Consider the following 26,465-nt stretch of genomic DNA (forward strand, 5'->3'; position numbering starts at 1 on the left):
CTAGGTGTGGGTGTGCAGGTTTGAATAGGTGGAATCAGAGTTCTGGATATGTTAGGTTTGAGATTCTTATTAGACATTCAAGTGGAGACCGCAAGTAGGCAGTTGGATTTATGAGTGTGGAACTTCAGGTCAAGGCTAAAATTGTAACTTGGACTCATCAGCTTATAGATATTATTTAAAACCATGGGCTGGATGAGTTGATCCAGAGGAAGCCTAGAGCAGCCAGGACCAAGCCCCAAGGTACTCTTACTCTTGGAGGTTGGGCATAGGAGGAAGTGGCTGCAAAGCAAATTGAGAAGAGAGGGGGAAAATCTCATGGTACCCAGAGCTGTATGTCGCATATGCCAGGGGGGCTACTGCAGAGACCAAAGGTGATGGCCTCCCTGATAGAACTGTCCTTTGGAGAGTAAACTGATTTGCTAAGTGATAAGCACTGTGTCTCTGCAGCTGTCTAATCAGTATGTACTTTGGTTGCTTTTACCTACTTTGCTACTTTTATATAAAATTATGCACAAGAGTTGTTAATCTGTACTTAAAACCAAGTACTAGTTTGCCATTCCCCCTCCCCTTGTTATATGAACATTCTGTTACTGCCTTTGAGGCTGCTTATTTATAAGGATGATTGTTTAATTTCATTTTTGTTTTGATTGACTTTTTTCTTTCTTTCTTTAACTTGGCTATCTGTAATAGAAAATCTGTCTGCAGTAAGAAGGGGTTACTTCTCCTTACAACAAGATAGCTAAAGGCAGATGATCTAGCAATTCCATAATTCCATCAAGGATCCAGACTTATTCTGCCTTTTTAATCTACCATCCTCAACTGATAGCTTTTCCCTCAGGCTTGCCTGATGGCTGCAGACCTCTGGCCATCACATCTATATTCCAGCTGGAAGGACACAGAACAGAAGATCTGTCCTAGCTGAATCTCTTCCTTTCCATTAAGAAAACAATAGCTTTCTTTGAAACCATGTCAACAGAAATCTGCTATCTCTCTTTGACCAGAACTAGACCTAATAGCCATGTCATGTTGCAAGGGAAACTGGGAAGGTAACTATTTGTTTTTATTCCTGTGTCATTCATTTAATTATAATTAGATATTTAGCAGGACTTGAGTATCCTGTACATATCACATTCTAGCCTTAAAAAAGATATTTAAAAATGTCTTAAAACATTTAAAAAAGTTATTTCTTTAAAAAATTCATTTTAAACAGCTTAATTTTAATGGATGTACAGTAACATTTGCCCTTTTCAGTGTACAGTTTTTTGAGTTTTGGAAAAAATAAGAAAGGTGACTATATTTAACTATGAATACTGATGCTCCCCCATTGCTCCATGTTCCCATAATGGAAAAAGACAATCGTTTAACACAACAGAGTAGTTTAAGAAGAGAATCCTTATCCAGTGTACCCAAGCGAGGCTTTCTGAGATGAGATGACATGGAATACAGTTAGAGTAAGAAGGTTCCCCTGAGTCCAGGGGGCAGTTTGCATCTCAGGAGCACCTGACCTTAACTGTGAAGTTTCTGCTTTGCTGAAAAACCACCCCTGGGGGCGTTTCCTTCTAGGCAAGGATGAGCTTGGATCCCAGCTTGACAGTGGGGGGTGGTTTGAGGAAACACATGGTTTTGTTGTCAAGATTGGAGTGAGGCCCAAAATGGATGGATAGATAAGCCAGCTAACAGCTGTTACATGTACATTTTCATTAGTCATTTCCATTTCCAGCCTGAGTGATAAATGATATGGTAATGAATGATAATATGGAAATTTAAGTCATTGATGATCAGTATCAAATTTACCATATTAATGAAAGGTCTGTCATGGTCCCCCAATGTGAATACATGATCATTTCATCACCAGCATTTATTGATCACCTACACCAGATGCTTGCCATACATTTTCTCATTTCATCAACCGCTTGTGTCGTTGTATGTTGAATCTTCTCTGGAATAAAAGATAGGTGATTTGGGCTTGATGCTTCACTGTCAGTTTTATGCAGGATGTGTTAAGATGTAACTCACATTTATAGACTTGCTTGGTAGTCATCTGTACAAATGTCTGTTTCATTAAGAAAAAAAGAACAAAGGAGAAGTAAGTCAAAAGCATGATCAATATCTTGTGTATTTTTTTAAAAATATATTTTATTGATTATTTTACAGAGAGGAAGGGAGAGGGATAGAGTTAGAAACATCGATGAGAGAGAAACATCCATCAGCTGCCTCCTGCACACCTCCTACTGGAGATGTGTCCACAACTAAGGTACATGCCCTTGACCGGAATCTAACCTGGGACCTTTCACTGAGCCAAACCGGTTAGGGCAATATCTTGTGTATTTTAAAAATAGGTAAAGACTATCAATTTTAGGTTTGATTTTTTTAATTTATAAAAACATCTTAACTTACATGGATCTAATTTAAAATTGATGTACTCTAGTGAGATATCTCCTTAGTGCCTGTTCCTCACTTCACTGCGTATAATTTGCATATAAAGTTCCTTCATGTTTATATTAAATTGTTTTCAGTGAACATTATTTCATAACTCTGCCACTATAACTTGGTATTTCTCATCATTTCTGGGCTTCAATTTCTTTTGTAAATGAGGCAGCTGGGCTATTACTTATTAGCCAAAATTTTTCCAGCTCTAATATCCCCTGATAACTAAATATCGACTATCCACAGGGGAATAGTGGAAATATAGCACAAATGACACTAGAGTCTTCTTTGGAGAACAAGTTTACTTCAAAACATGGATGCTACTTAATGGGCCATAACTTTCCTGTTGTTCATGAGTCAGCATGAAAAATAGCTCCAGAGAAGGCTCAGTGGGTCAGATTTATCTAAGAAGACAGCTGTGTAATCCTGTATCCCTCTCCAACCCCTTGGCACTGCAGATACATGTTTCTGGCCTTTTGAACAACAGTCAAATAGCATTACCCACTTTGCAAAGTCCACAAGACCACAACGTGGAAAATCAAGCGGGCCTTTAAAAGGTTCCGGGAGAACAAAATAGAGCTGTGTTTGTACATAGGCCACAGCTATTTTTCTCTTTCTTTAAGTCATTTCCATTGATTCTGTGATACTGGTTGGTGTGGGAAAGACTTGTAGTAAAAAAGTAAAATTATTTAAAAGTTAGTAAAGAAGTTTTGTGCCACGACTTTTTATTCAGCCTGTTTAGTAAAATCTATTAGGCCATCAGTTTTTGCTTGGTCTCCTTTCTGAGTAGTATAGTCATAACAGGTCTTAAAAATACATGTTGTAAATAACTAGGCCAATGTGAGAACTTTCACTTAAAAACAAACTTTGAGGATGCAGTTACTGCCTAATGGGGCTGTGCGAGTATTCTTGTCACAAGAGGTCCCTTTAACACCACAGAGAATCTTCAGATCCAAAGGGCAAATACAAACCTAGAGAATGACATGAAGAGAAAAAAAGGGACATATTGGAATGGGACTGGAGAGCCTTGCTAAGGAAATAAGCAGACTGGCCCAGCAATTAGGCTATTTAACCTTGTTTAGAGTTTTCTCCAGACACAGTGTGAGACCGGGCTTACAGTACTGTATTATGTCCTTTAGAGAGAGAGAGAGAGAGAGAGAGAGAGAGAGAGAGAGAGAGAGAGAGAGAGAGAGAGAGAGAGAGAGAGAGAGAGAGAGAGTTCTAATTGATTTAGTCCTCCGGCATCTGTCCTGCTATTTGACCACCCCTTTTCCATTGTCTAGACTGCAAGGCACCAGAAGCAATTAAGTAGAGGATCAACGCAAGCAGACAGGTGTGCCCCGGTCACTTTCCTTCTTTATTCTACACTGCTCATATTCTCTGAATTTCATACAAGCTACTCTGGAAGCAGCAAATGAGTAGGGGTGGAGGGGGGAATCTGAAGATTGTCAATACTTCCAGGTGATGCAAATAGGTTCCTGAATAAATCTTTGCATGATATTAAAAGAGATCTCAGATCTTAGACGTAGTTTTCCGTTCTAAGCATCAAAAAATAGGGCTAGAAAATGTATTTCCTAGTATTGCTTCTATTATCCCGTTAATGTTAGAAACAGGCAACTTACCACGTCCTCGACCCCCACCATGTTGCAGAAGAGGCTGGCTGAATTTTGCAACATGAATCCGAAGGGGAGTACGTGCAAGATCTTTGAAGCTACAAATCCCCTAGGAAGAGGCTTCCCCACCTGTCACAAGCTGGATCGTCTCCACGGAGGGCGCCGGGCGCACCACCGCCACGCGGCGCTGAGGTCAGCCTCTCGGGTCTTGGGAGAGCTCTTTTTATTCTAAATTACAGACTTTGCAGCCACCGGATATCCTCGCTGCAGAACTGGCAGTAGCCATGTGGCTGCACTCGCGTTTCCTGACAACCACTGCATTATTTCCACTAATATCCTGTCTCAGGCTTCTCGCTGGGCAACTCCTCACTCCCACCACCCACCGTCGCCCCCCTGCCGATGGGCAATAACCCTAAACAAAGCGAAGGCCCCCCCCCCCCCCCCCCAAAACGTTGAAATCGCACTTGGCGACAGTCCCTCCCGGCAGCTCTAAGTCACAGCCGCAGAAAGTGCCTGCGCCCCGCAGATTGGGGCAGACTCGCAGCCCTGAGCTCTGCGCCGGGGCGGGGCGCCCGCGGCCAAGGCGTTCGCATTGTCCACGTTCCCCGCACCCCGCCGCGTTCCGTCCCCCCCTATCTGTGGCACACACGCGCGCAGGGCGAGCGGCGCGCCCGGGGCTGGAGCTGCAGCAGCAGCTGCGGCGGCGGCGAGGGCGGGGGCGGGGGCGGCGGCGGGGCGGGCCCGGCGGGCGGCGGGGGCGGGCCCGGGGCGAGGCAGCCAGGGCGCCAGCGAGCAAGCGGCGAGCGCGGCGAGCACCGAGGGAAGCGCGAGCAGCAGCATGGCGGGGCTCCGACGCCCGCAGCCCGGCTGCTACTGCCGCACCGCCGCGGCCGTGAACCTCCTGCTGGGCGTCTTCCAGGTCCTCCTGCCCTGCTGTCGTCCGGGAGGGGCTCAGGGACAAGGTCAGCCTTGCGCCGCTCCGCTGGCTTTTCCTCTCCACCCTGCCCCCCCACCCCCCCTTCTCTTTCTTGTAGGGAACTGCTGCAATCTATTAGAGGACGAGGGGAGGAAAGGGAAAGGGGCAGGAGGAGGAAGGAAAGCGGTTGCAATTCTTGGCTGATAACATTTTCTAACCGCAGCGTCCCCTCCCGCCTTCCCCGCCCCCATGCAAACAGAAAGCTGGGAAGTCGCGGGGCTGGGGGACCGTGCGGACCGCTAGCCGCGCGCGCCCTGGAGCCTTTGTGCGCGGCCCCCCGGCACCCCAGGCGCAGCCCCCGCTTTGTGTGGCGCGCGCTAGGGCCCCGCCGCGGCCCGGCTTCCTGCAGCTTTGTTCCTCGAGCCGGGCGGCCCGGGACCCATCCTGCAGATGCCCGCCCCAGATGCTGCGGGATGCGAGCGCAGAGCAGCCCGCGGGGCGGCCTCCGATCGGTCCCCCAGCACCAGACCCCCCGGCCCTGCTCGCTGTCGCCTCTCTGTCACAGGGACCGCCGGCTCACACCCCGTCCATTGTGTTCACATCCTTGGCTCCCTTCTCGGGTGGCCTGGGCTTTCAGAAGGAAAGGGAGACTTGTTTGGGTGAGGCGGGTGCATAGGGGACGGTAGGGGAACAGGAAGCGTTTCTTTTCCGTGCATTAAAAACTCGGTGTGTTTTTTGGTTCGTGTAGCGATTGAGCCCTTGCCGAACGTGGTGGAGCTGTGGCAGGCAGAAGAAGGGGAACTCCTGTTGCCCACTCAGGTGAGGACGGTCAGGTGACAGGGCGGGGTGGGGGTGGGGGTGCGCATGTGGAGAGGCCAGGAGGCCGCGGGCCCCCCCAGTGGCACAGACGCTCGGGCCACTTTGCAAGGCAAATAAACGGTCGGGCCAAGTCTGAACACCTGGCAACGGTGGCCTTCCCAGCCTCCTCCCGCGCCATGTGACAGGGCGTGAGTCACGCCTGCCCCAAGTTCAGGAGGTGGGAGCTGAGGCCACCTCAGCAGGGCCGGGCCTGCTGTACAGAGGGGAAGGGCGGGCCCCTGGGCCAGCTGTGGTCCTGGGTGGGCGAGGGACGTGTGCCCTGTTCTTTAAGCGACATGGTGCAGTGTGTGTGAGGACAACAGGAATATTGATTGATTAGAGATGGTACTTGCCATTATCGTTAAGTAGCTTTGAGATGACGATGTGACTTTAAAGGATTGTAGTCTTGGATTTTCCCCCCAGTCCCTTTAATTCCTGTTAGAATACAACTTGAATTTCCTGTTTGGGGTTTCCTCCCCATATGATACAATGATTGCATTTGGAAAAAAAAAATACTAACATTTTATTGGAATTTGTGGCATCATAACAGGGTTTACTGCCGCAATAGACACAGTACTGCAAAGCTTTTGTGTTTAAGGTTTAACTTTCAGGAGAAATTCTCATTGGCGGAAGATGTATACATTTAAATATAATATTGCCAACTGTTTCTCAGCATGGACGCATTTTCCCCCTTTGTGGAGAAGTGGTTTGAATTATAAGGGGATATTCAGCCTGTGTGCCACAATTTTTAAGATGTTCGTTACTGCCACATTGGTGGAGCACTTGGTTCTATGCTGTCTCTTGTGGCTGTTTAGAAAAACAGGATGTCTAGCTGTAACTTCACTGGCCAGGCTGTGCAGTTTTACATTTCGATTTTCTCCCTCCTATGTGAAGCATTTAGAGTGCTGGTTTTGAGATATTTGGAATATTCATTTTAACCAGAGCTAATAAATAACAGCTTCAAGGCGGAGAGGTGATTTTTAGAGGAACTTTTTTCTGGACCTTCCTTAAGGCCAGTAGGCTGAATAAGACCAGTCCTTTGAGAAAAAGCCTGCCTTCATCTTAAAAGTTTATTCCCAAATGGAGGTTTTCCTTGATTATAAATGACAGATGTGTATTGTTGAAGGTTTGAAACATACCGAAAGGTAAAATGAACAAATCAGAAATTGTTCCTAACCCTACGGAGAGAACCACAGTTGACATTTGAAGTATTTAGTGTTAAAAAAATACAGTTATATTTGTATAGATCAGAGTCACTCAGGAGCGGCATGAGTGACATTTTGGGCTGGAGAATTCTTTGGGGTGGGGGGCTGTCCTGGGCTCTGGAGGATGTCAAGCAGTTAGAGCATTTCTGCCTCTACCCACTAGATGCCAGTGGCACTCGCCTCTCCCTCTCTTTCCCCCAGTGTGACCGCTAAACATGTTTCCAGATGTAGCCAAGTGTCCCTGGGGAGCAGAAGTGCCCCGTGGAGAAGCCCTGGTGTATATCTATATTCATTTGCTTTTTTACTCACTTGGAGCCTCTGCCTCTTACTGGTTAGTGTTGGAAGCCCACCTAAGCTGAAGAAAAGGAAGGGATAGACTCTGATTGATTGTTGCATTAGTTGAAGATTTAGTCACTCTGCTGAGAGATGGAAGTGTCAGGCCCCTGATAGGATTTTGTTATAAGCTCAGGCATTATTGTATGAAATTCTTAATTTCTGGTTTTGTTTATATGTATAATACACTTTGTTGTGGTAAAAAAGCCTTAGAATTTAGGAGCTGTCTTTCTGGAGTGCTCACTATAGAAGCATTTATAGCTAAGCTACCTTAATGAAAGCTGTAGTGAAAGTGAAACTGGTATATTCAAAGTAATTTTCTAAATACTTCATCTCTATATGAGTTTCTTTTAGAGACTTATCCTGCATATACCTGGGTGGGGTGAGGAAAGATACAGATCTATCTATAGCTGTCTATTTAAACTGCATTATGTGTATATATATCAAAACTGTATAAATACACACACATATAGTATAGGTATGTCTTACATGTATATAAAAACTGCAGCGAAGTTCTGAAGAAAGTTATTTTTAGGGAATTCTTCTCAAAGTAGTTTTAATTTTTTTCAGAAAAGCTTCCTCATGTGTCATGAAGTCCGATGGAAAGATAATATTTATAGGTGTTATTTAAATTTGGGAGTTTTCTGCTTACTTAGCTTGTAGATTGGGTTCCTTTCATTTAGAGAGACTTAAAGATGGCTTCAAAAGCTACAATTTTTTAATTACAGTTGAAATAGGAGCATCAGAAGATGTGGCATTTAAAAATCAAATACTGACATTTGCCAACACTAGTTATTTATACAGTTATTTAGTTTGGAAATGTTTTCTCTTGATTGGGCCTTTTGTTTTCTAATGGGTTTCAAAGTAGATCAAGAATTTTAGTAACGCTTCATTAGTAACACCAAATGTAATAATTGAATTGTTTTAAACTGCCAGACCCTCTGGCCAGCTGGCCAGGATTTGACTCCCTGCTCCATCATTTTTCACCTCTCTGACCTGTTTCTTCACCTGCAAAATGGGGGTATAATGGAACTGAGTAAGCACTTACTATATGCTGCCTGCTACGTTGGCAGTATCCACCTGCCCCTCAGTGATTCGGTCACTGGAGAGCATGGAACCTCTTTCCTGCTTTGAAGGGGCTGATCTGTGCTGATAGCTCAGGCTGTTCTGTGCCCTCCAGCTGTACAGATGAATTGTATTGTGTATATTTTTATGCTACATGCTCTTCTATGTTCTATAATAGTTTGGTGTAGGAAGATAGGAACTATCCATTGCGATAATGAGAAGGAAGGAAAAAACCGTGGTTTTTATTCTTAGATTTACAGAATTTGTCCTTTCTTTTGACTTTGCTTCACATGACCACACTTCATCACACTGTATCGAAAGCGGTGGTGGTGTAGCAATAGCATGTGCAAGAAGTAATTGCATGTGTGCAAGATACTGCTTTGCCCAACTTCTTACTTCACCTTCAAGGTCAAAAACCTTCTGTGATTCTCTGCCATCCACTTGACCTGCTCTGGCCCTCTGGGCCTTCCGCATTCTGACCTTGACTGTTGTTGCTCCTGTCAGTCTTCTGGGACACTGACTTCAGCCCGAGTGTTGGCCGAGCAGGCCCAAGATGTTTCTGTTGAACGAAAGAACTGGTGCTGTTGCCCTGCTCTTTGAACAGGGACGGTCCTTCCTGACTCCTGGCTTGCCAATGGCACCTTCATTTCTCCCTCTTTGAGTTTCTCGAGTGTCTGGATTTTTTGCTTTGTCTTGTTGCCCTAATTTAGTTCCCCTTAAGAGGGTTTGGTCTTCTAAGCTGGTTGCCCCAATGTAACCACAATGTTCTGTATGCAGTAGGCACTCAGTAGTAGCCCGTGAGCTCTTTCTGGGAGGAGAGAGGCAGGTGTCTCTGTGTTGTCCAGTTCCCCAATTAATAGGGTATTCAGTTCTGAAGATGGCAGGCCACATGCATTCAGCATTGGTTTCCTTTTATTGTTTAATAATCACATTTTTGTATCAGTTCTGGAAGCTGGAAGGGCAATCTTGAATGTGTTCTTTTAATCCCTTCAGACTTGGCTGAGATGAGAAGCCTCCCTCCAGATCCCCCGGGTTAGGTTGCAGACGTGGATGCTGAGTAGGAGCAGCTGGAACCAATGAAACAGACGCTCATTGGTCTGGTCTGGGATGGTAGGTCCCCTGCTCCTCTGGCAAACACCTCGAAGGGGCCTGGCACACGGAGGCCCCTGGGATCTGCCTTTAAAAATCTCACGTCTGGTTAAATTTACCCCCTTAAGCCTGAGTGAGAGTAGATAACGGAAAGTGATAGAAAGTGAAACAGGAACTGGGACACTGACTGAGACTTTGTTATCTCAGGTACTGTGTGATGTAAGGCATCTTGCTCCAGTCGGCAAATCATTACCGGGTATTTGGCAATCCTTTTGTCATAGAGATTTATTTTTGTTTTCGTCTACTTCCACTATCAATATAAAAAATAATAACTAAGAGGGGCTGAAGACTAACCAGCATTGTTTAAGCACTTGATGAGTATTATCGCGTGCTACTATGCTAAGAGGTAGGGATTAGGAAGACCTGATTTCACAGGTGAGGAAATGGAGGCTCCCAAGTCATCCTTTAGCTTGCCCAAGGCCTTGAGAAAGTAGCAGTGGTGCAATTTGAACCCTGGAGGTGTTTGGCTCCAGAGCTCATGCCCTTGGCCACTACCAGATACACTATTGTATGAACGTTAGCACAGTCCAGCCAGGAAAGTATTATTGTGATAAAGTTCCTGGGCCTGAGGGAAATAATTTTCAGGTTCTGTTTTGATTTAGAAAAATTTGCTTAATGGTTTTCAAAAATATTCATATCCACTAGTATTTTTAAATTATCTTTATTAAAACATTTTTTATTGAGGTATACTTGACATATAACATTATATTAGTTTCAGGTGTAAAGCATAATGCTTTGCTGTTCCTGTATATTGTAAACTGATCACCACAGTCAGTCTAGTTAACATCTGTCTTGGTACATAGTCACAAATTTATTTTTCTTGTGATGAGAACTTTTAAGATTTACTCTCAGAGCAACTTTCAAATATGCAGTACAGCATTATTCACCATAGTCACCATGCTGTACATTATTATAGCCTCACGATTTACTTATTTTATAACTGGAAGCTTGTACCTTTTGAGCACCTTCACCCATTTTGCCTGCCCCCACCCCTGCCTCTGGTGGAGGGAGCAGATTACAGGATTTGGTCCCTGCCTTTTGAGAGCTTGGTGTTGCTGGGGAGATAAGGCTGGTAATACCCCGAGATAACAATCAAGTGCTGAAATGTAGGAACTGAAGGGAGAGAGGAGCAGCGTGTATGAGGAGTCAGTTAGAGGTCTGCATTGGGGCTGAGCCTAGAGCCTCACTCACATGGGTGAAGGTTCAGAGTGTTTTATGCTGGTGTTTTAACCCGGAGCCCAGAGACCCTGCTGAAGCCTGGCTGCAGCGATGGTGATGGGTATGTCAAGGTCAATTGACAGTGGCTCACTTCCAGGCTAAGGAGCTTGGAATATATCTGACTCGAAGTTGGGGAGCCATGGGAGGCTCTTGAGCAGAGAGTAGCACAGTGACATTGAATGCTAGGTCCACACCATGTGGGTGGTAAGTGATTGATGTTGAGGAAGATTGGCCTCGCAGTGACTCCCAGGATGGGTCGAAGGCACACGTCTTCAACAGAGCAGAAAGCCCCATCGGTGGTGGCAATGCAGGCCTGGGTGGGGGGTCATTATGGTTGGAGTGAGGGGAGGAGAGCAGTGTGGTGGTGACCCTAAGGTTTGCCCGAGGGTCAAGGAGTGTCATGTGTCTTTGACAGAAGGAGACCAATCAGAACAGAGGCCACCCGGCAGGGACCCTGGTGTTGGTAGGTCTGATGTTGGTGACTGTTTTGGGGAGACAACGTGCACGCATCCTGGAGGCAGCTGGCGGTAGGGCTGGAGCTGTGAATGAGTTCGCTCCACACACAGGTGGAGGACCTCCCATGTGCTGTGTTGACTAAAACCATGTGAGTCTTGGCTCCTGTGGAAAGATAGGCATTCACTGAGCATCTATAACGTGTGATTGAGGGAGAAGTTGGTGCTGGAGATAGGGATTTGGGCCCCATGGTTTCAAGTGTGGGTTAACATTTGGAGGGAATTTGTGTGGAGGAGTCTGGGCCCAGTAGGACTGGCAGGGATTAGGGGTGGGGGGGTGGGGGGCTGGGGTGCTGAAGAGGGCACCAGGCAGTATTACCTGGAGAGCCAGGGGTCGGAGAGAAACCGGAGGAACAGGAAGGTCGGTGTTCCTGAAGAACCCTGGCAGCACATTTCAATGTAGTATTTAATTGGATTTGCCCTCTGTTTCTGTTTCAAGAGGCTTTTGTTTTGTTTTTTAAACCCTCCTGGTACATGACATGAGCGGTCAGATTTTTGGATGGTAAGTCTGGGAGAAGATTTTGGAATCACTTTTGAGTGATTTTTATGCCACTTATCACATTTATCAGCCTTTTTACCTTGATGTCAAAATATATCAAGTGTTCTGAGTGAAACATTACATTTTCTACGTTTGGGAGTTTTAATTATTAATAAACTTCATCTTGTGTGATTAAACAGAAACATTGAAAAATGCCTTTGGAGAGAAGTGATGTCAAAGTAATTTTGAGATTATGTTCAGATTGTAATTTTAAAAAGGTAAAGTGCTTACGGTGAGGACATGAGGGATCACTTGGCAATTCAGCAGTCTCCTTACTGAAGTTATTCTTTCTTTCAGTAAATATTTATTGAATGCCTGCTGTGTGTCGGGCATGATTTTAGACATTCATTACAAAGTTCATCACCCCTGTGAGAGTTGAAGAACTCTTCCTTTTGGAGATTTTGTGCTCCTTTGAGACAACTAAAGCATGTTCTTTTTCGGTAGGGTGATTCTGAAGAGGATATGGAGGAGCGTTCTCAAGAACAGAGGTAAGAAAAAAATGGCAGCGAATACCTGCTAATTTGCCCTGCCCACTTTGGATGCTATCTGGAGTCTTGGATAAGTGTATGCTTATGTACTTAATATTCTCAGTAATGTACCCCTCTCTTTGGCATTTGGGGTATTTGTACTTTCTAATAATATAACTTTGTTTGAAAATAAGGTTGTCCAGAAAGCTGTTAAAACACACACACACACACACACACACACACACTCCACCAACTTCATTTTTCCCATGGCATGCTTACATCCTTCGTCTTGTTCACAAATATTTATTGCGCATCATGCACTGTACTGGGTTTTATGCTAGACATAAAACACTGAACAGGACCTGTGTTGTGTGTTGCGGGGGAGTCAGGCATTACTGTAAACAAAACAAAATAGGTATGCTGTTAAAAGAATTATCAAGAACTAGATTGCTGCGATAGAGAATAATGAGTTGGATGGGGTGGTCAGGTGAGGCCCCTCTTAGGAGGTGACATTTGAACTGAGGTCTGGAGGATGTGCAGGATCAGCGATGCAGCAAGTAGAGGGAGCGTGCTCTGGGCAGAGGGGGACAGCAGGTGCAAAGGCCCTGAGGTGGGAAGCATGGACAGCAATCCAGGAACTTGGAGAAGGCCAGGTGATAGTGAGATGTGGTAGGACCTTAGAGGCCACAGTAAGGAGTTTGAGTTTTATTTCTTTTCTAAATATGTGGAGTGAGTTATTAAAGGATTTTACGCAGGGGCTAGTAATTGAATGTTGTCAACTACACTTACAAGAGAATATTTTCATTATGGGGCAGTCTCACTCAGTTGTCAAACTGGGATATCTGGTCCCTTGGAGGCACTTGAAGAATCAGTGGTACCTGGGCACAGGGATAACTTCCAGGGGATCGGATTTTGGATCCCCAACATCCACATTTTCTCATAAAAGTCATCTGTCTGAGGTTGCAAGTTATCCTTCTCCACTTTACAAAAGAAAAGCAGACTTCTCACCCAGCCCCAATCCTACCATATGCTTCATCTTGGGCAGACAAAGGAGCAATCTGAAATACTGGTATTGATCAGGAGAAAGTGATCCACTCTGACTGGATGGCAAATTCTTTTGTAACTCTCTGATAGTTTTCAAATGTTGACTTTAAACAAAATTGAAGGAGGACCCAATCAAATTGGCAGTTGCTAGATCATCAGAAATTATTTTTAACTAGAGGCCCAGCGCGCAATTGAAATCATGCAAGGAGGTGCCCTGCGGGCGGCCGGGACCCGTGCCTGACTCGCAGTGTCCCCTGGCCCCCCTGCCTGTGTCCGCTCCAGGGCTGCCTGAGCTGCTGTGCCGGCTGGGGCAGGCCCCCCGTCTCTGTCTCTGTCTCCGTTCCGGGCCTCACCTGTGCATACAACCTCCTCCTGTCCAGTGACCGTTATGGCATCCTGGCCTAATTTGCATAGTACCTCTTTTTATATATACTAGAGGCCCGGTGCACAAAAATTTGTGCACTGGTGTGTGTGGGGGGGTCCCTCAGCCCAGCCTGTGCCCTCTCGCAGTCTGGGACCCCTCAGGGCATGACCACCTGCTGGCTTAGGCCCGCTCTCCGGGGGATTGGGCCTAAGCTGGCAGTCAGACATTCTTCTGGCAGCCTGGGAGCCCTTGGGGGATGTCCACTTGCAAGCAGGGAGCAGACCTAAGCTGCAGTCGGACATCCTTAGCGCTGCTGAGGAGGTGGGAGAGGCTCCTGCCACTACCGCTGTGCTGGCAGCCATCAGCCTGGCTTGTGACTGAGCAGAGCTCCCCCTGTGGGAGCGCACTGACCACCAGGGGGCAGCTCCTGCACTGAGCGTCTGCCCCCCTGGTGATCAGTGTGTATCTAGTGACCAGTCATTCCCAGTTGTTCTGCTGTTAGGGTCAATTTGCATATTATCCTTTTATTATATTGGCTAGAGGCCTGGTGCATGGGTGGGGGTCAGCTGGTTTGCCCTGAAGGATGTCCCAGATCACGGTGGAGGTCCTGCTGGGGTGCCTGGCCAGCCTGGGTGAAGGGCTGATGGCTGTTTGCAGGCTGGCCAAGCCCCTCAGTGGGGACCCTCATCCCATGAGGGTGTATCCAGCCTGGGTGAGTGGCTGATGGCTGTTTGCAGGCTGGCCAAGCCCCCCAGCGGGACCCTCACCCCATGAGGGTGTGACCAGCCTGGGTGAGGGGCTAATGGCTGTTTGCAGGCTGGCCACGGCCCCCAGCCACCCAAGCTCCCAGTGGAGGCTGGCTGGAAGCAGGTATCTGGGATTTATTTATCTTCTATAATTGAAACTTTGTTGCCTTGAGCAGAGGCCACAGCCGGCCAGGGCAGGTGGGAAGCTTGGTTTCCTCCATCGCCGGGGCAACCAAGCCACCTGCTTGCTCTAGCTCAGGGGTGGGCAAACTTTTTGACTCGAGGGCCACAATGGGTTCTTAAACTGGACCGGAGGGCCGGAACAAAAGCATGGATGGAGTGTTTGTGTGAACTAATATAAATTCAAAGTAAACATCATTACATAAAAGGGTACGGTCCTTTTTTTTTTTTTTAGTTTTATTCATTTCAAACGGGCCGGATCCGGCCCGCGGGCCATAGTTTGCCCACGGCTGCTCTAGCTCCATGGCTGCTGGCCGCCATCTTGGTTGGGTTAATTTGCATATAGTCGCTCTGATTGGCTGGTGGGCATGGCTTGGGGCATAGCAGAGGTGTGATCAATTTGCATGTTTCTCTTTTATTAGGAAAAAAATATATATATATATATATAGTAGATCTCTGATTTTTGGATAAAACATTGAGGGAACTTAGAGTATATAGGGACAGCGCTCCACCAAAGCTCATTGAATTCACATCTATTTATGTGAACAAGCTTTTTCAGTGCTTACATTAAGAAAAAAATAAGACAAGGAAAATGAGATAAAATTGACGTTGATTAACCCATCTCATCCTAGTAGTAAGTGATATTCACATGAACCAATTGGGGGTGGGGATGAAGGCTGTTCTATCCATCCCAGTAAAGGATGCATTTTCAATAGAATTTGACATGTTTAGCTACCTATCAAATTTTGTAAAAAATACATAAATAGCTAAATTTTTTGGTTTGATCAATTGCATACTAATAAAAATATGATAATTCAGAAGAAAAAAATTTAACACTTAGACCTTCTGGTCACAGAAAAATTAAAAAACAAACAAATTTTCAATTTATACTCATGGTTTTGTTGCAAAAGGCTTTGAACATAAAGGTATACTAGGTGAAAATTCTTTGAGAAAATATCCAGCAATATAGGAAAGCCCATTTGTGTAATTTTTGAAAGTGGAAGATGATGGATATTATTGCAGTGGTATTTAGATTTCACTGAATATATTTTAAAAAGTGATTGTGAGTTTTATTTTTAAAAAATGCCGATGTTTGCAATATTAACTTCCTAGTGACCATTTAAGCTCAGCATAAAATTTTCAGTCGGGGATAGCTTGCATCTATGGGGCAGAGTTCAGAGCCTGTCACAGTCTTGTTGTGGTAAATGGGAGCGAGGAAAGGTGAGGAGGAATGCGATGCTGTGTCAGCTAGGCTGGTCATAGTGGGGGTGGAGGGATAGGCAACGTTCTGAGATGAATTTTGGGGGGTGGAACAGACCCATTGCTTCCCGAAGCAGATGTGGAGAGGGAGGGAAAAGAGAAGTCCTGGAGGGCTGCTGGCATGTGGCTTGAGCCTCTGGGGAGATGATGACTGGGATGGGAAAGGATTTAGTGGGAGGGAAATCAGGATGTCTGGTTGGTTGTCTCCTAGGAATCTCAGACTTGATAAGACATGTCCAAGGGGAGCTGGCGGGTAGGCAGGTGATGATGTGTGTTGAGCTGGGAAGGCCTGGCTGCGTCTCCGGGGGTGGGTGTGCCCGGCCTTAGAGAGCCTTGTGGCATATGCTTTGGAGTTTGCTCGGCTCATTTGCAAACACAGTTCTCTCTTTTTTCATTAATTAGAATTAATTTATTTTCTTTCACCAATTTTCTGTCCCACTTAAAAGTATTAGTAGACGTTATCCTTACTGGTCTTCTGGCACCGTGTCAGATGATCAGAGTGGAGGTGTGGGGTGAGGGAGAATTGTGTCAGTGAATTAGAAGAGTGGCTTCCAAACTTTTTGACAGTGACTTGTGGTCAGAGATACTTTTTACATTATGAGACTTTTTACTTACTTACCCGAAGGCCTGTTTGTGGATGAATGTGTACATGCATGCTCGCTTATTTATACAACAGTGCTTACCGGAACTACCTGTGGTATACTGTTTTCTGTTTCTTTCTTTCTTTTTTTTTTTTGGTGGTTAAATATATACAACATTTACCATTTTCACCTTTTAAAAATATATTTTTATTGATTTCAGAGAGGAAGGGAGAAGGAGAAAGAGATAGAGGTATCAGTGCTGAGAGAGAACCATTGATTGGCTGCCTCCTGCAGGCCCCCCATTGGGGATCGAGCCTGCAACCCCTTGGCATGTGCCCTGACCAGGAATCAAACCTTCACCTCCTGGTTCATAGGTCGAAGCTCAACCACTGAGCCATGCTGGCCAGGTCACCATTTTTAAGTGTACAGTTCTGTGACATTGAGTGCATTCACAATGTCATGCATTCATTACTACAATCCATCCCCAGAACTTTCCTATTTCCTTAAAAAAAAAAATGCCAGTTGCCAGCACTGGATTCTAATTTTAAAACACCTTAATCATAATTCACAGTTTGATCAACCCTGATTTATATAGTATTTTAATCTTCCTGATACCAGATATTCCAGTATTTTACTGTTACTTTATCCCTAGTTGCTTTCTTTCAACTTGAGTTCCACGCCTCTTTGTTTTCTTTTGGCTTTTTTTTGGTTGAGATTTGTTTTTTATGTGTAAAGACAAGATCATGACATGGGTTGGATGCTGCTATTAGAAAATCCTCTTTGTGTCTATTTTCTGAAAACGTAGATTCTGGAATTCTCTCCTAAGAAGGATATGTAAGTGTGATGCCCTGTGATGGGTAAATTCATCACCCGAATATGTATTTACTGTTCATTTATCCTTACTGTGCAGTTGCGATTTCTTTTAAATGAAACATTTAATACCCCAAAGCTCATGTAATGTCTTGCTACGTTTATTTATTTAAATTTTTATTGTTGAGAGTCTTACAGGTGTCCCCCTTCCTCCCTGCCTTGTTGCCCCTCCACCCGATTCCCGCCCCAGGCCTTCACTTCCCGGTTGTCTGTGTCTATAGGTAATGCATATGTGCATATAGGTTCTTTGATTAATCTTTTCCCGCCCCTCCCCTCTTCCCTCTGAGATTCTTCAGTCTGTTCCATGTTTCCATGCCTCTAGTTCTATTTTATTCATCAGTGTATTTTGTTCATTAGCTTTCTTGTTCATTTATTTTTATTTTTAGATTTAATTGTTAATAGATATGTATTTATTGCCATTTTATTGTTCATATTTTTTCTCTTCTCTTCTTCCTCTCCTCCTCCTCCTCCTCCTCCCCCTGTTCCTCCTCCTTCTTCAGTACCCTTCAACATTTCATGTAATGCTGGTTTGCTGATGATGAACTCCTTTAGCTTTTTTTCCCTTCTTGCTACTTTTAAAATAAACTTTTTGCTTTAGAATAGATTTAGATTTACAGAAAGCTGTAAAGATGGTAAGAGAGTACCCCAATACCCCTCACACAGTTTACCCTAATATTAACGTCTTACACGACTGTGATACATTTGTCACAGCTAAGAAACCAACATTGCTATAGTACATACTGTGAACCAAACCCCAGACTTTATTGTGTTTCCATAGGTTTCCCCGAACGTCCCTTTTTTGTCAGGGAGCCATTCTCTCTAGATGCCACCTTACTTTCCGTGCTCGTGTCCTCCGAGGGTCCTCTTGGCTGTCACAGTTCCTCAGCTTTGTTTTTGAAATCGTGCGGGTTTTGAGGCAGACTGGTCAGGTATTTTGTAAAATGCCCCTTAGTTTGGGGTTGACTCGTGTTTTTCTCTGTGGTAGTCGGGGTTCTGGGTTTGGTGAGGAAGACCTCAGATATAAATTACCATTCTCATCACATATCGCATACCTGCCAGCAACATGATGGATCACTCTGATGGTGACCTTGGTCTCCTGGCTGAGGTACTATTTGTCAGGTTTGTCTGTGAAGTTACTGTTTGTTCCACCTCTTCCCATGCTGTACTCTTTGGTGCAAGCAATTGAGTGGAATTAAGCTCTCCCTGCATAAATTATTTAGATTTCTTTAGTATGGGAGGTTTGTCTATTCTCCTTTATTTATTTTTTTGGTCATTTACATTGCTATAGACTCCTGGATATTTATTTTATACTTTGGGTTATAATCCAATACTAGATTTGCCCTGCTATTTTAATGTCCTTTGTCCTTAATCTTATATTTATGCAGTAATTAGTTTCTCCTTACACATTTTTCAAACATTTCTGATTTTCACTTTAATTACTACCCTACAGTGCCAACTCTTACTGATATTAGGATGGACTTGAAGTCAGTAGAGCCAACACTTATGAACCGCACAAAATGAATGCATTGTCTCTGAAAGGACCCATATGGAGAAGTGGCTACTAGCGGGGCCTCGGGAAATAGATTTGACCATAGTACAGAGTCCCAAGAAAAGTGGAGGCAGCACTGACATCTGTCACCGGAGATCTCGATAGTGAAGAGGCTCCCTGTCACCCCCCCTCCCCCCAGACTGCCCAGCGTGGGCCAGAAGCAGACACTCACTGTTCATGCTGGGGTGGAGGGTTCTAGAGTAGCTGCCTGTGATCTCAGACACAGTTGGGGAAGGCTTTCAGGGTAATTGGCCTCATTGAAGATTTTGTTTATATTATCTTGATTTCATCTTCTGCTAATGCTGTGTAATTGTCGTTGGTCGAAAGCCAGAAGAGCAATATTTGAAAAACGTTCTGCCCTCTTTCCTCTCCATCCCCACTTTCCTCCTGGGTGTTCTCAAATATCAGCAGTGATCTATTGCTTTGCTGAGAAAGAAAGGCTGCTGTTGGGGGTGCGTGATGAGAGCAAATGAAAGCTGACTTCAGCTCTTACTAGAATTGAACCCTCTCTGGGAAGCCTGGCTGGCTCTCTGGGCATATCTCCGATAAGCCTTTTTGGGGTCTGTTTGTTAGAATGTGAAAGCTTAAGCATTGGCAATGTATGAATAGTATATTACTTCAGCTTTTAAAAATGGTGGTATAGAAGTCATAAATACTGAGTGGCTAGGCTCAGTGTCTGTGGGGTTTTGTTTTTTAACGGTGCTTGTATCTGATTAGTAACAGCAGCAAAATGTGTTTTCCTGATACTGTTTACATCAGTTAAAGGCAGATCCTGAGAGTCAGAACGTGAAGAAAACCCTGCTAACCTTTCAGCAACATACTGCACGATGTAACTGCAGACAAAAATGACCTAATCTCTAGGGAAACACTCCTTTGGCAGAGGAGGGGATCTCAGCGTCCGCACAGGGACTGGACCTGCTTTTGACTTTTCTTTGTTCTCCTTCAGAAACCGAAGTTGTGTTTTCAGCACAACCCCAAGTGCTTGACCTGTTGATAGGTTCTTACTTTTTGAACCTGAACATACCTCTCCAGGATTCCACTGAGGACGGCCTCCTCTTCCCACCTGTCACTTGTCCTAGGGCCGTGGCCAGCAAACTACGGCTCGTGAGCCACATGCGGCTTTTTGGCCCCTGGAGTGTGGCTCTTCCACAAAATACCACGTGCGGGCGATTGAAACTTCGTGGCCCATGCACAGAAGTCGGTTTTCGGCACTTTTGAAGAAGTGCTGTTGGCTCTGTTGATTAATGAGTTTGCCGACCACTGCCCTAGGGGATGTCACCCACTCCCTTGGGTTTTTATACACTCTACAGGAGGAACCTGAGCTAGGAGTGTGCCCTCTGCCCAGGGTCTCCCCTGCTCAGGTGCCCACAGAGACCTCCCTTTAGCCTTCAGGTGCTGCTAGATGAGTGTATCCTCAACTCAGCTGTTGGGCTGGTCCTATCTGCCCTTCCCCCAACTGCTCTTCCTCAGGCAGCCCCCTCCTGGTGAATGGCCCATGGAGCTTTCATTTGCATAAGCTGCGACCATCTCACACTCGCCACCACCAGCAGATCATCAGGTGTGGCTGCATCTTCTTCATGTGGTCTCCTGCCTCCTGGGGTAGCCCCCCAGCCTGTTCTCCACATTCCTCCTCGAGTCATGTATGCTAACCATACATCCTGTCCCGCCATTCCTCCTACAAACAGCCTTTTGTGCACTCCTTACCTGCGGGATGAAGTGCAGAGGCCTGAGCTTGGCACAGAAGGCCTTTTGTAATGTGGGCCCTGCTCACCTCTTTCAGCCTGCCTTCTCTTGCTTCTCACTTCCCCTCATTCACAGGGTCCTCCCTCCCTTCCCAACCCCGCAAAACACTTGCCTGGGCAACCCTCTTACCTGACTCCACACAGCACCACGCATGTCTTCCTGCACAGGGCACTTACCCCTCTGTTTTGAAATGGCCTTTGTCAGGATACCCAGCTTCTTGTCCGAGTCTCCATCGCTGATTTCCTGGCACCTAACCTAGGACCTAACACCTAGGTGAAGAGCTGCTAACTGAAAGGATGCAAGCTTCCATTTCTAAATTTAAGACATGTAATGTTTTACATGTTTTTCATATCCAAGCCCACAAACCATATTTGTCATTGAAACCACAGCACTGACATTAGTATGAGGGGCTGCGGTTTTTAAATTGGGTTTTTGCAGTTGGTGTGTCTTGAAAGAATGGGTTGTAGCTCTCTCTAGGTGTGGCCTCTGCTACCTTCTGCTGGTCGTATGGCCCCTGAGGGCTGCACAGTAAATGCATCATGGCTTCACGGCCATCACAGTGCAACGTGAATTTCCTCTGACTGAAATAGATCTCATCATTTAGCTGTTCTTAGCATACAAGCTTTGAAACAGGGTTCTCGGTATATATTAAAATTGTTTTCAAGCCACAAAAGCCTTGTTGGGTTTTTCAGGCTATGAAATTTTTAGCAAAACTCTTGACATTTTTGTTCAGGCCTCCATTGGAACCTATGAGAAAAACAGTATAATAGGATGAGAATCCTAATTCTGGTTTTCATTGAAATTTTTATTTTTCCTAGATATATCTTTTTATAGACTCTGGAGCGGTTAGGTGTGTGCTAATTTGTATCTTCATATTGAAAAAGATGCTTGAACCAACTTTAATAATTTCAGGTGTATTTTGAAGAGTTAACCTAGAATAAAATAGGCAGAACACTTCATTCAGATTGATATTCCCGAGCCAAAAAAGTGGATTGCAGCCTGGAGAGGTGTGGGGTGTCCAGCACCAGGACTTCCATGTTCCTTGAACGAGGGAGTGCTGTTAGGAGAAGGGGCTGAGCTGGACGCCGAAAGTCTGACTCATAGTTGGCTTCATTCTGACTGCCGCTTGGTGGCCTAACTGACCATTGCTACTCGTCACAGTAGGTAACATTAAAGGAACTCCATGGAATCCATTCAATCAGGTGCATATCCTGAAGAAAGAGGGAGGCAGATTCAACAGCCCAGGAAGACGTGCCCATGGAGCGACAACATGGTTATTGAAAAGTGCACAAAAGACTGTGAGAAGCTTATTTCAGATGGGTGAAGGTACCACTGAGAGTGAGAGAAGAGAGTGGGCGGTCCTGGCTGGGTAGCTCAGTTGGTTAGAGCATGTCCCCGATACACCAAGATTGCAGGTTTGATCCCTTATCATGATAAGGGCACATACGAGAAGCAACCAATGTATTGGCAACGATACTGACTAGTTCTGTAAAGGGGGTTTGGACATGTTGTGACTCTAGCTTCTTATTGCTGAAGAAGGTGGCAGAGCTTGGGACTTCAAGGTTCAAAGGAGAAATATAATTTCCCAAGGCAGTATCCTCTGTCGAGGAACACCAGTATTAAGATAATGGGGTCTCCTGGGAGCTTGTTACTTTAGTTTTAAAGGAACTATCATCAGATTATTTGTTGTTACAGTCTTCCACCCATGAAATATGACTCGAGAGTAAGAGTGAGTTCCTTCCCCCCCCCCCCCCAACACATGTAAGAATATTTACTGTGGTAGTCTAGACAGTATTTCACAGATGTTGTGCTCAATAAAGATGGTTTTGAAACCATTGTTTTAGGATTGCCTTTGTAACTAACTTACAAATAATATAAGAAAAAGTCTTATTTATTTAATGTAGTTTTCCCCCAAAGGAGTGGGGATGTAGTTTTAAAAAGTCTGCTGTGAGCATGAAAATTCTTTGAAATGGAAACAAAATAAAAATTTATTGAGAATTTTCCATGATTGAATAATTACTCATTGGTTGTTTCTTTCTTTCTTTCTTTTTCTTCTCCTCCAAAAAATCTTTCAGTAAAATTCATGTTTCAGGAATATTGACCTCGTGGCATTATTTTCTGTCCTATAAGATACACACACCCGTTGGAGAAACATGGGTTAGGCGCCATTCCTGTTGTTGCCCAGCTTATTCAGATATTTCGTTCAGAAAACATGGCTCTGAAGGACATGTGGCTGTCGGCCTAAAACTAAACTTTTATAGCAGTGGTTCTCAACCTTCTGGCCCTTTAAATACAGTTCCTCATGTTGTGACCCAGCCATAAAATTATTTTCGTTGCTATTTCATAACTGTAACGTTGCTACTGTTATGAATCGTAATGTAAATATCTGATATGCAGGATGGTCTTAAGCGACCCCTGTGAAAGGGTTGTTTGACAGGCAAAGGGGTCGCGACCCACAGGTTGAGGACCGCTGTTCTATGGGAAAGATGATTTGACACCTGTGAAATGTCCAAGGAAACCCACGGATGCATTTGAAGGTAGTTCCCAGAGAATAGCTTCAGTAAGAGCACAGGCATTGTGTGTGGCCTCCCAAGTTGACCATTGTGCAAACGGACGTACTCAGTAACTCATATCGATGACATGCTGTGTCCAAGGTTGACTTCAGGGCTGTGCTACCTTGTGGATGTGGGTTCCTCTGGCTGCCACCAGATTGATAATAAGTGAAGTTCAGTTTAAAGAACCATCCAGAGACAGTGTTCCAGTTAATAGTCATGGCAGGTTATGTAATACTAATTTTTGGTGAAGTCATTCTTTTGGGATCATGGTTAATCTTTATCTGTTAAGATCAGGCCATGCTAATCTGGTTAATCCATTAAAATTGGATTTAAGTAGTTGCTCTACTGTTACACTTGGTGGTTTACAAAGTACTTTCCCATGCATTGTCCTTAGGTAACCAGGTCCACATTCCCATTATAGATCTGGAAACAGGTTCACAAAGGTAAAACCATGTAAGATTACAGAGCTGCAAAGTGGCAGAATTGGCATGGACTCCGAGGTGTCTTCTCTTCAGATACACTTGTCCATCTTGTATCTAAACTGGAGTAGGTTGGAAAACCATTTTCCCAATCACATATGCTGATCGTCTGCTCTTCGTAGGAGACTCAGTCTAAGATTGATGTGTGGAAGCAAATGAATTAATAAGCCGTAGCATTATACGGTTCCTAGCAAACTCCTGAAGAAGGTGGGCATGGCTCTTGTAAGAAAGACCCAGGGTGGAGTCTTCAGTAACCTGTGTGGTACATAGATTCTTTAGTTGTTGTTGTTTTTTTAATCCACACCCAAGGATATTTTTTGCAGTAATTTTTAAAAAAATATATTTTTATTGATTTCAGAGAGGAAGGGAGAGGGAGAGAGAGATAGAAACATCAATGATGAGAGAGAATCATTGTTCGGCAGCCTCCTGCACGTCCCCCACTGGGGATTGAGCCCTCAACCTGGGCATGTGCCCCGACCAGGAATTGAACTGGTGACCTCCTGGTTCCTGGGTTGACATTCAACCACTGAGCTACACCCAGCTGGGCTCCATTAATATTTTAGAGACAGTGGAAGGGAGGCAGGGTGGGGTGGGGAGATAGCAACATCAATGTGAGAGACACACATTGATTGGGTGCCTCCTGCATGCGCCCAGATGTGGGCCAGGGATTGAACCTGCAACCCAGGTATGTGCCCTTGACGGGGAACTGAACCCTCAACCCTGTGGTGCCTGGGCCGACTGGACCACGCGGGCCAGGGCAGATGCTTTGTTTCTAAGTGTTGCTTACCCACTGACATGCTTTTAAGAGGCCCTGGGAACCTCACTGGTAAATCTGTTATTACAGGGTTTTTGTGGACCACATGCTATTGCGCTGTGTGCTGAGAGGCTGCCTCCAGTCCTTGGGCGGATGTGTGATCCGGTTAGCTCCCTTTGCTTTGTGATTAGATACTGTCAGCTTCAAGTAATAGAAAGCCCTGACTCAACCCATTCAACCAATAAAGAATGTGTTATGTCACCTCACAAGAAGCCAGGAGGCAGGGTGGTGCTGGATTGGTTTACTCAGCAGGTGAGCCAGCGTCAGCACTGGGCAGCCAGGCTCTTCCCACCTGTCTGTTCTGCTGGCTCAGGGTGCTGCCCAGCTGCCCTCAAGGTTGTGGGAGGGCTGCAGGCCTTGCTGCCTCAAGTCCTCCCTCTTGAACATGCAAAGGCAGGTTACAAGAACCTCTGTCATGGGTCAAAAATAGTTCCATACTCACCTTGAACCACTCCCTGGCCCAGGGCTTGGTGGGACCCCCTGGGATTTGCTTTGTGCAGGGTTGATCCAGTCACCAGGGAGTGGTGCTCACTGAATAGACCAGGACTGTGTCCTTGAGGGAGAGGAGGGTGGACGGGGTTGCAGGCCTGCAGCAGTGCCTGCTACGGAGTGACAAGCTTGTCACTCGTGCTGAGTGAGGAATGAGAGGTGTAGGGCAGTGTTTCTCAAAGCCCCAGATCCGCAGAATCAGCACCACCTGGGAACCTGTTAGGCCAGTTCTCGGGCCCCACCCAAGGTCCACTGAATCAGAAGCTCTAGGGGCGGGGGCCTGAGATCTGTTTTAACAAGCCCTCCAGGTGATTCTGATGCCTGCTGTGGTTTGAGAACCATTCGTCCCAGGGGAAGGCGTCCTTAGATGCCTTACAAAATACTTTATTTTTGGTTAGAGATTAAATAATGAGAGGCAGAAATGGTGTTGTAGGTAAAACAATGGGGTGGGATTGGGAGACGGAGGTTGGCGTTCAGCTCACCCACCCAGGATTTTAGCAAACCTGGAATACATCAATGTTCTTTTCATGTTATCAGGTTTCAGCCGGCGGATCCCATTTTTCTAAAGAGAGTTCTGGCATGGTTATGGGGATGGGGGTAGGGTTCCGAGTTGAGCTCTTGTGGCCACCCGTCAGGGCCCACCATGCCCTGGCATCCCTGGTCAACAGGTGGGTGAGGCCATTGCAGGTCAGCTTCCAGGGGAGAACTGAGGAACTTTCTTGGGGATAATCCAGTCATTATAGGGGAAGTGAGTCTGGTGGAAAACCTTGGCCCAGTAACAAAAAGTCTCAGTTACTGAATGGGAGTGGCCACGCCAGTACAGGGTGGTGTGTGTACGCAGATCTCTCGCCTGGCCCAGTTCCCTCTGGGCACGTGGCTGTGTGTGTGTGTGTGTGTGTGTGTGTGTGTGTGTGTGTGTGTGTGTGAGAGAGAGAGAGAGAGAAAGAGACTGTAGGTGTGTGTGTGAGAGAGAGAGAGAGAAAGAGAGAGAGAGAGAGAGAGAGCGCGAGCGCCTGTAGGGGGGTGTTGGGGCATGCGGAAGGATGTTACTTAAGTAAAACTGAAAGAAGTGTTCTAAAAATTCTGTGAGAAACTGGGTGGGCACAGCCCACACTGAAGGGAACTTCCACATCTTGCCTGACTCCCCCACCCCCTGCCTCCGGCCTGAGATGCTTGCAGGAGGAGCAGCGATGCTTCCCCAGGGTTAGGGCCAGAGCTGGAGGGAAGGAATAAAATTGGGACAGGGGCTTAGGACGGCTGAGCCTGTCATGTGACCCTTTGGAGAGGAGAGGCCTACCCAAGCCAACCACAGACCAGGGATTCTCTGTGGCTCTTTCTTGATGCAGTGGGAGCAGTAGCCCTCTGAGGGGGCAGGATGAAGGAGGCATAAACCCAAGTCCAAGTGTGTGGGGTGTTAGTGTCCTAGGGCTGCCATAACAAGGTCCCATAAAGTGGGTGGCTTAGCACAGACATTCTGTCTCAGTTCTGGA

At 45.7% G+C, this 26,465-nt stretch overlaps 1 protein-coding gene and 1 long non-coding RNA gene across 10 annotated transcripts in view; one reads left to right on the plus strand and one right to left on the minus strand.

Annotated features, from left to right (window-relative positions):
• Positions 1 to 1,196: 1,196 nt before the first annotated feature.
• Positions 1,197 to 4,185, minus strand: LOC118658397. The gene is made up of 2 exons (XR_004968307.1): positions 4,050 to 4,185; positions 1,197 to 2,053 (listed from the first exon to the last, which is right to left on the minus strand). It is a non-coding gene; the product is annotated as an uncharacterized LOC118658397 (long non-coding RNA).
• Positions 4,186 to 4,822: 637 nt separating this feature from the next.
• TMEM131L (transmembrane 131 like) overlaps positions 4,823 to 26,465 on the plus strand; it is a 145,604-nt gene continuing 123,961 nt past the window's right edge. For 8 of the 9 annotated variants that reach the window (XR_004968301.1, XR_004968302.1, XR_004968305.1 and 5 more), the window contains exons 1-3: positions 4,824 to 5,002; positions 5,705 to 5,775; positions 12,279 to 12,322. Coding sequence is in view for 4 of the 9 variants with exons in the window: in XM_036313893.1 (XP_036169786.1) it covers positions 4,879 to 5,002; positions 5,705 to 5,775; positions 12,279 to 12,322 (239 nt within the window). In the remaining 5 variants the exon portion in view is untranslated. Of the gene's footprint in view, positions 5,003 to 5,704; positions 5,776 to 12,278; positions 12,323 to 26,465 lie in introns of all 9 variants that reach the window. The other variant, XM_036313895.1, reaches the window with a different exon arrangement.

The sequence above is a fragment of the Myotis myotis genome, unplaced genomic scaffold (genome assembly GCF_014108235.1).
Source record: "Myotis myotis isolate mMyoMyo1 unplaced genomic scaffold, mMyoMyo1.p scaffold_m19_p_6, whole genome shotgun sequence".
Lineage (NCBI taxonomy): Eukaryota > Metazoa > Chordata > Mammalia > Chiroptera > Vespertilionidae > Myotis > Myotis myotis.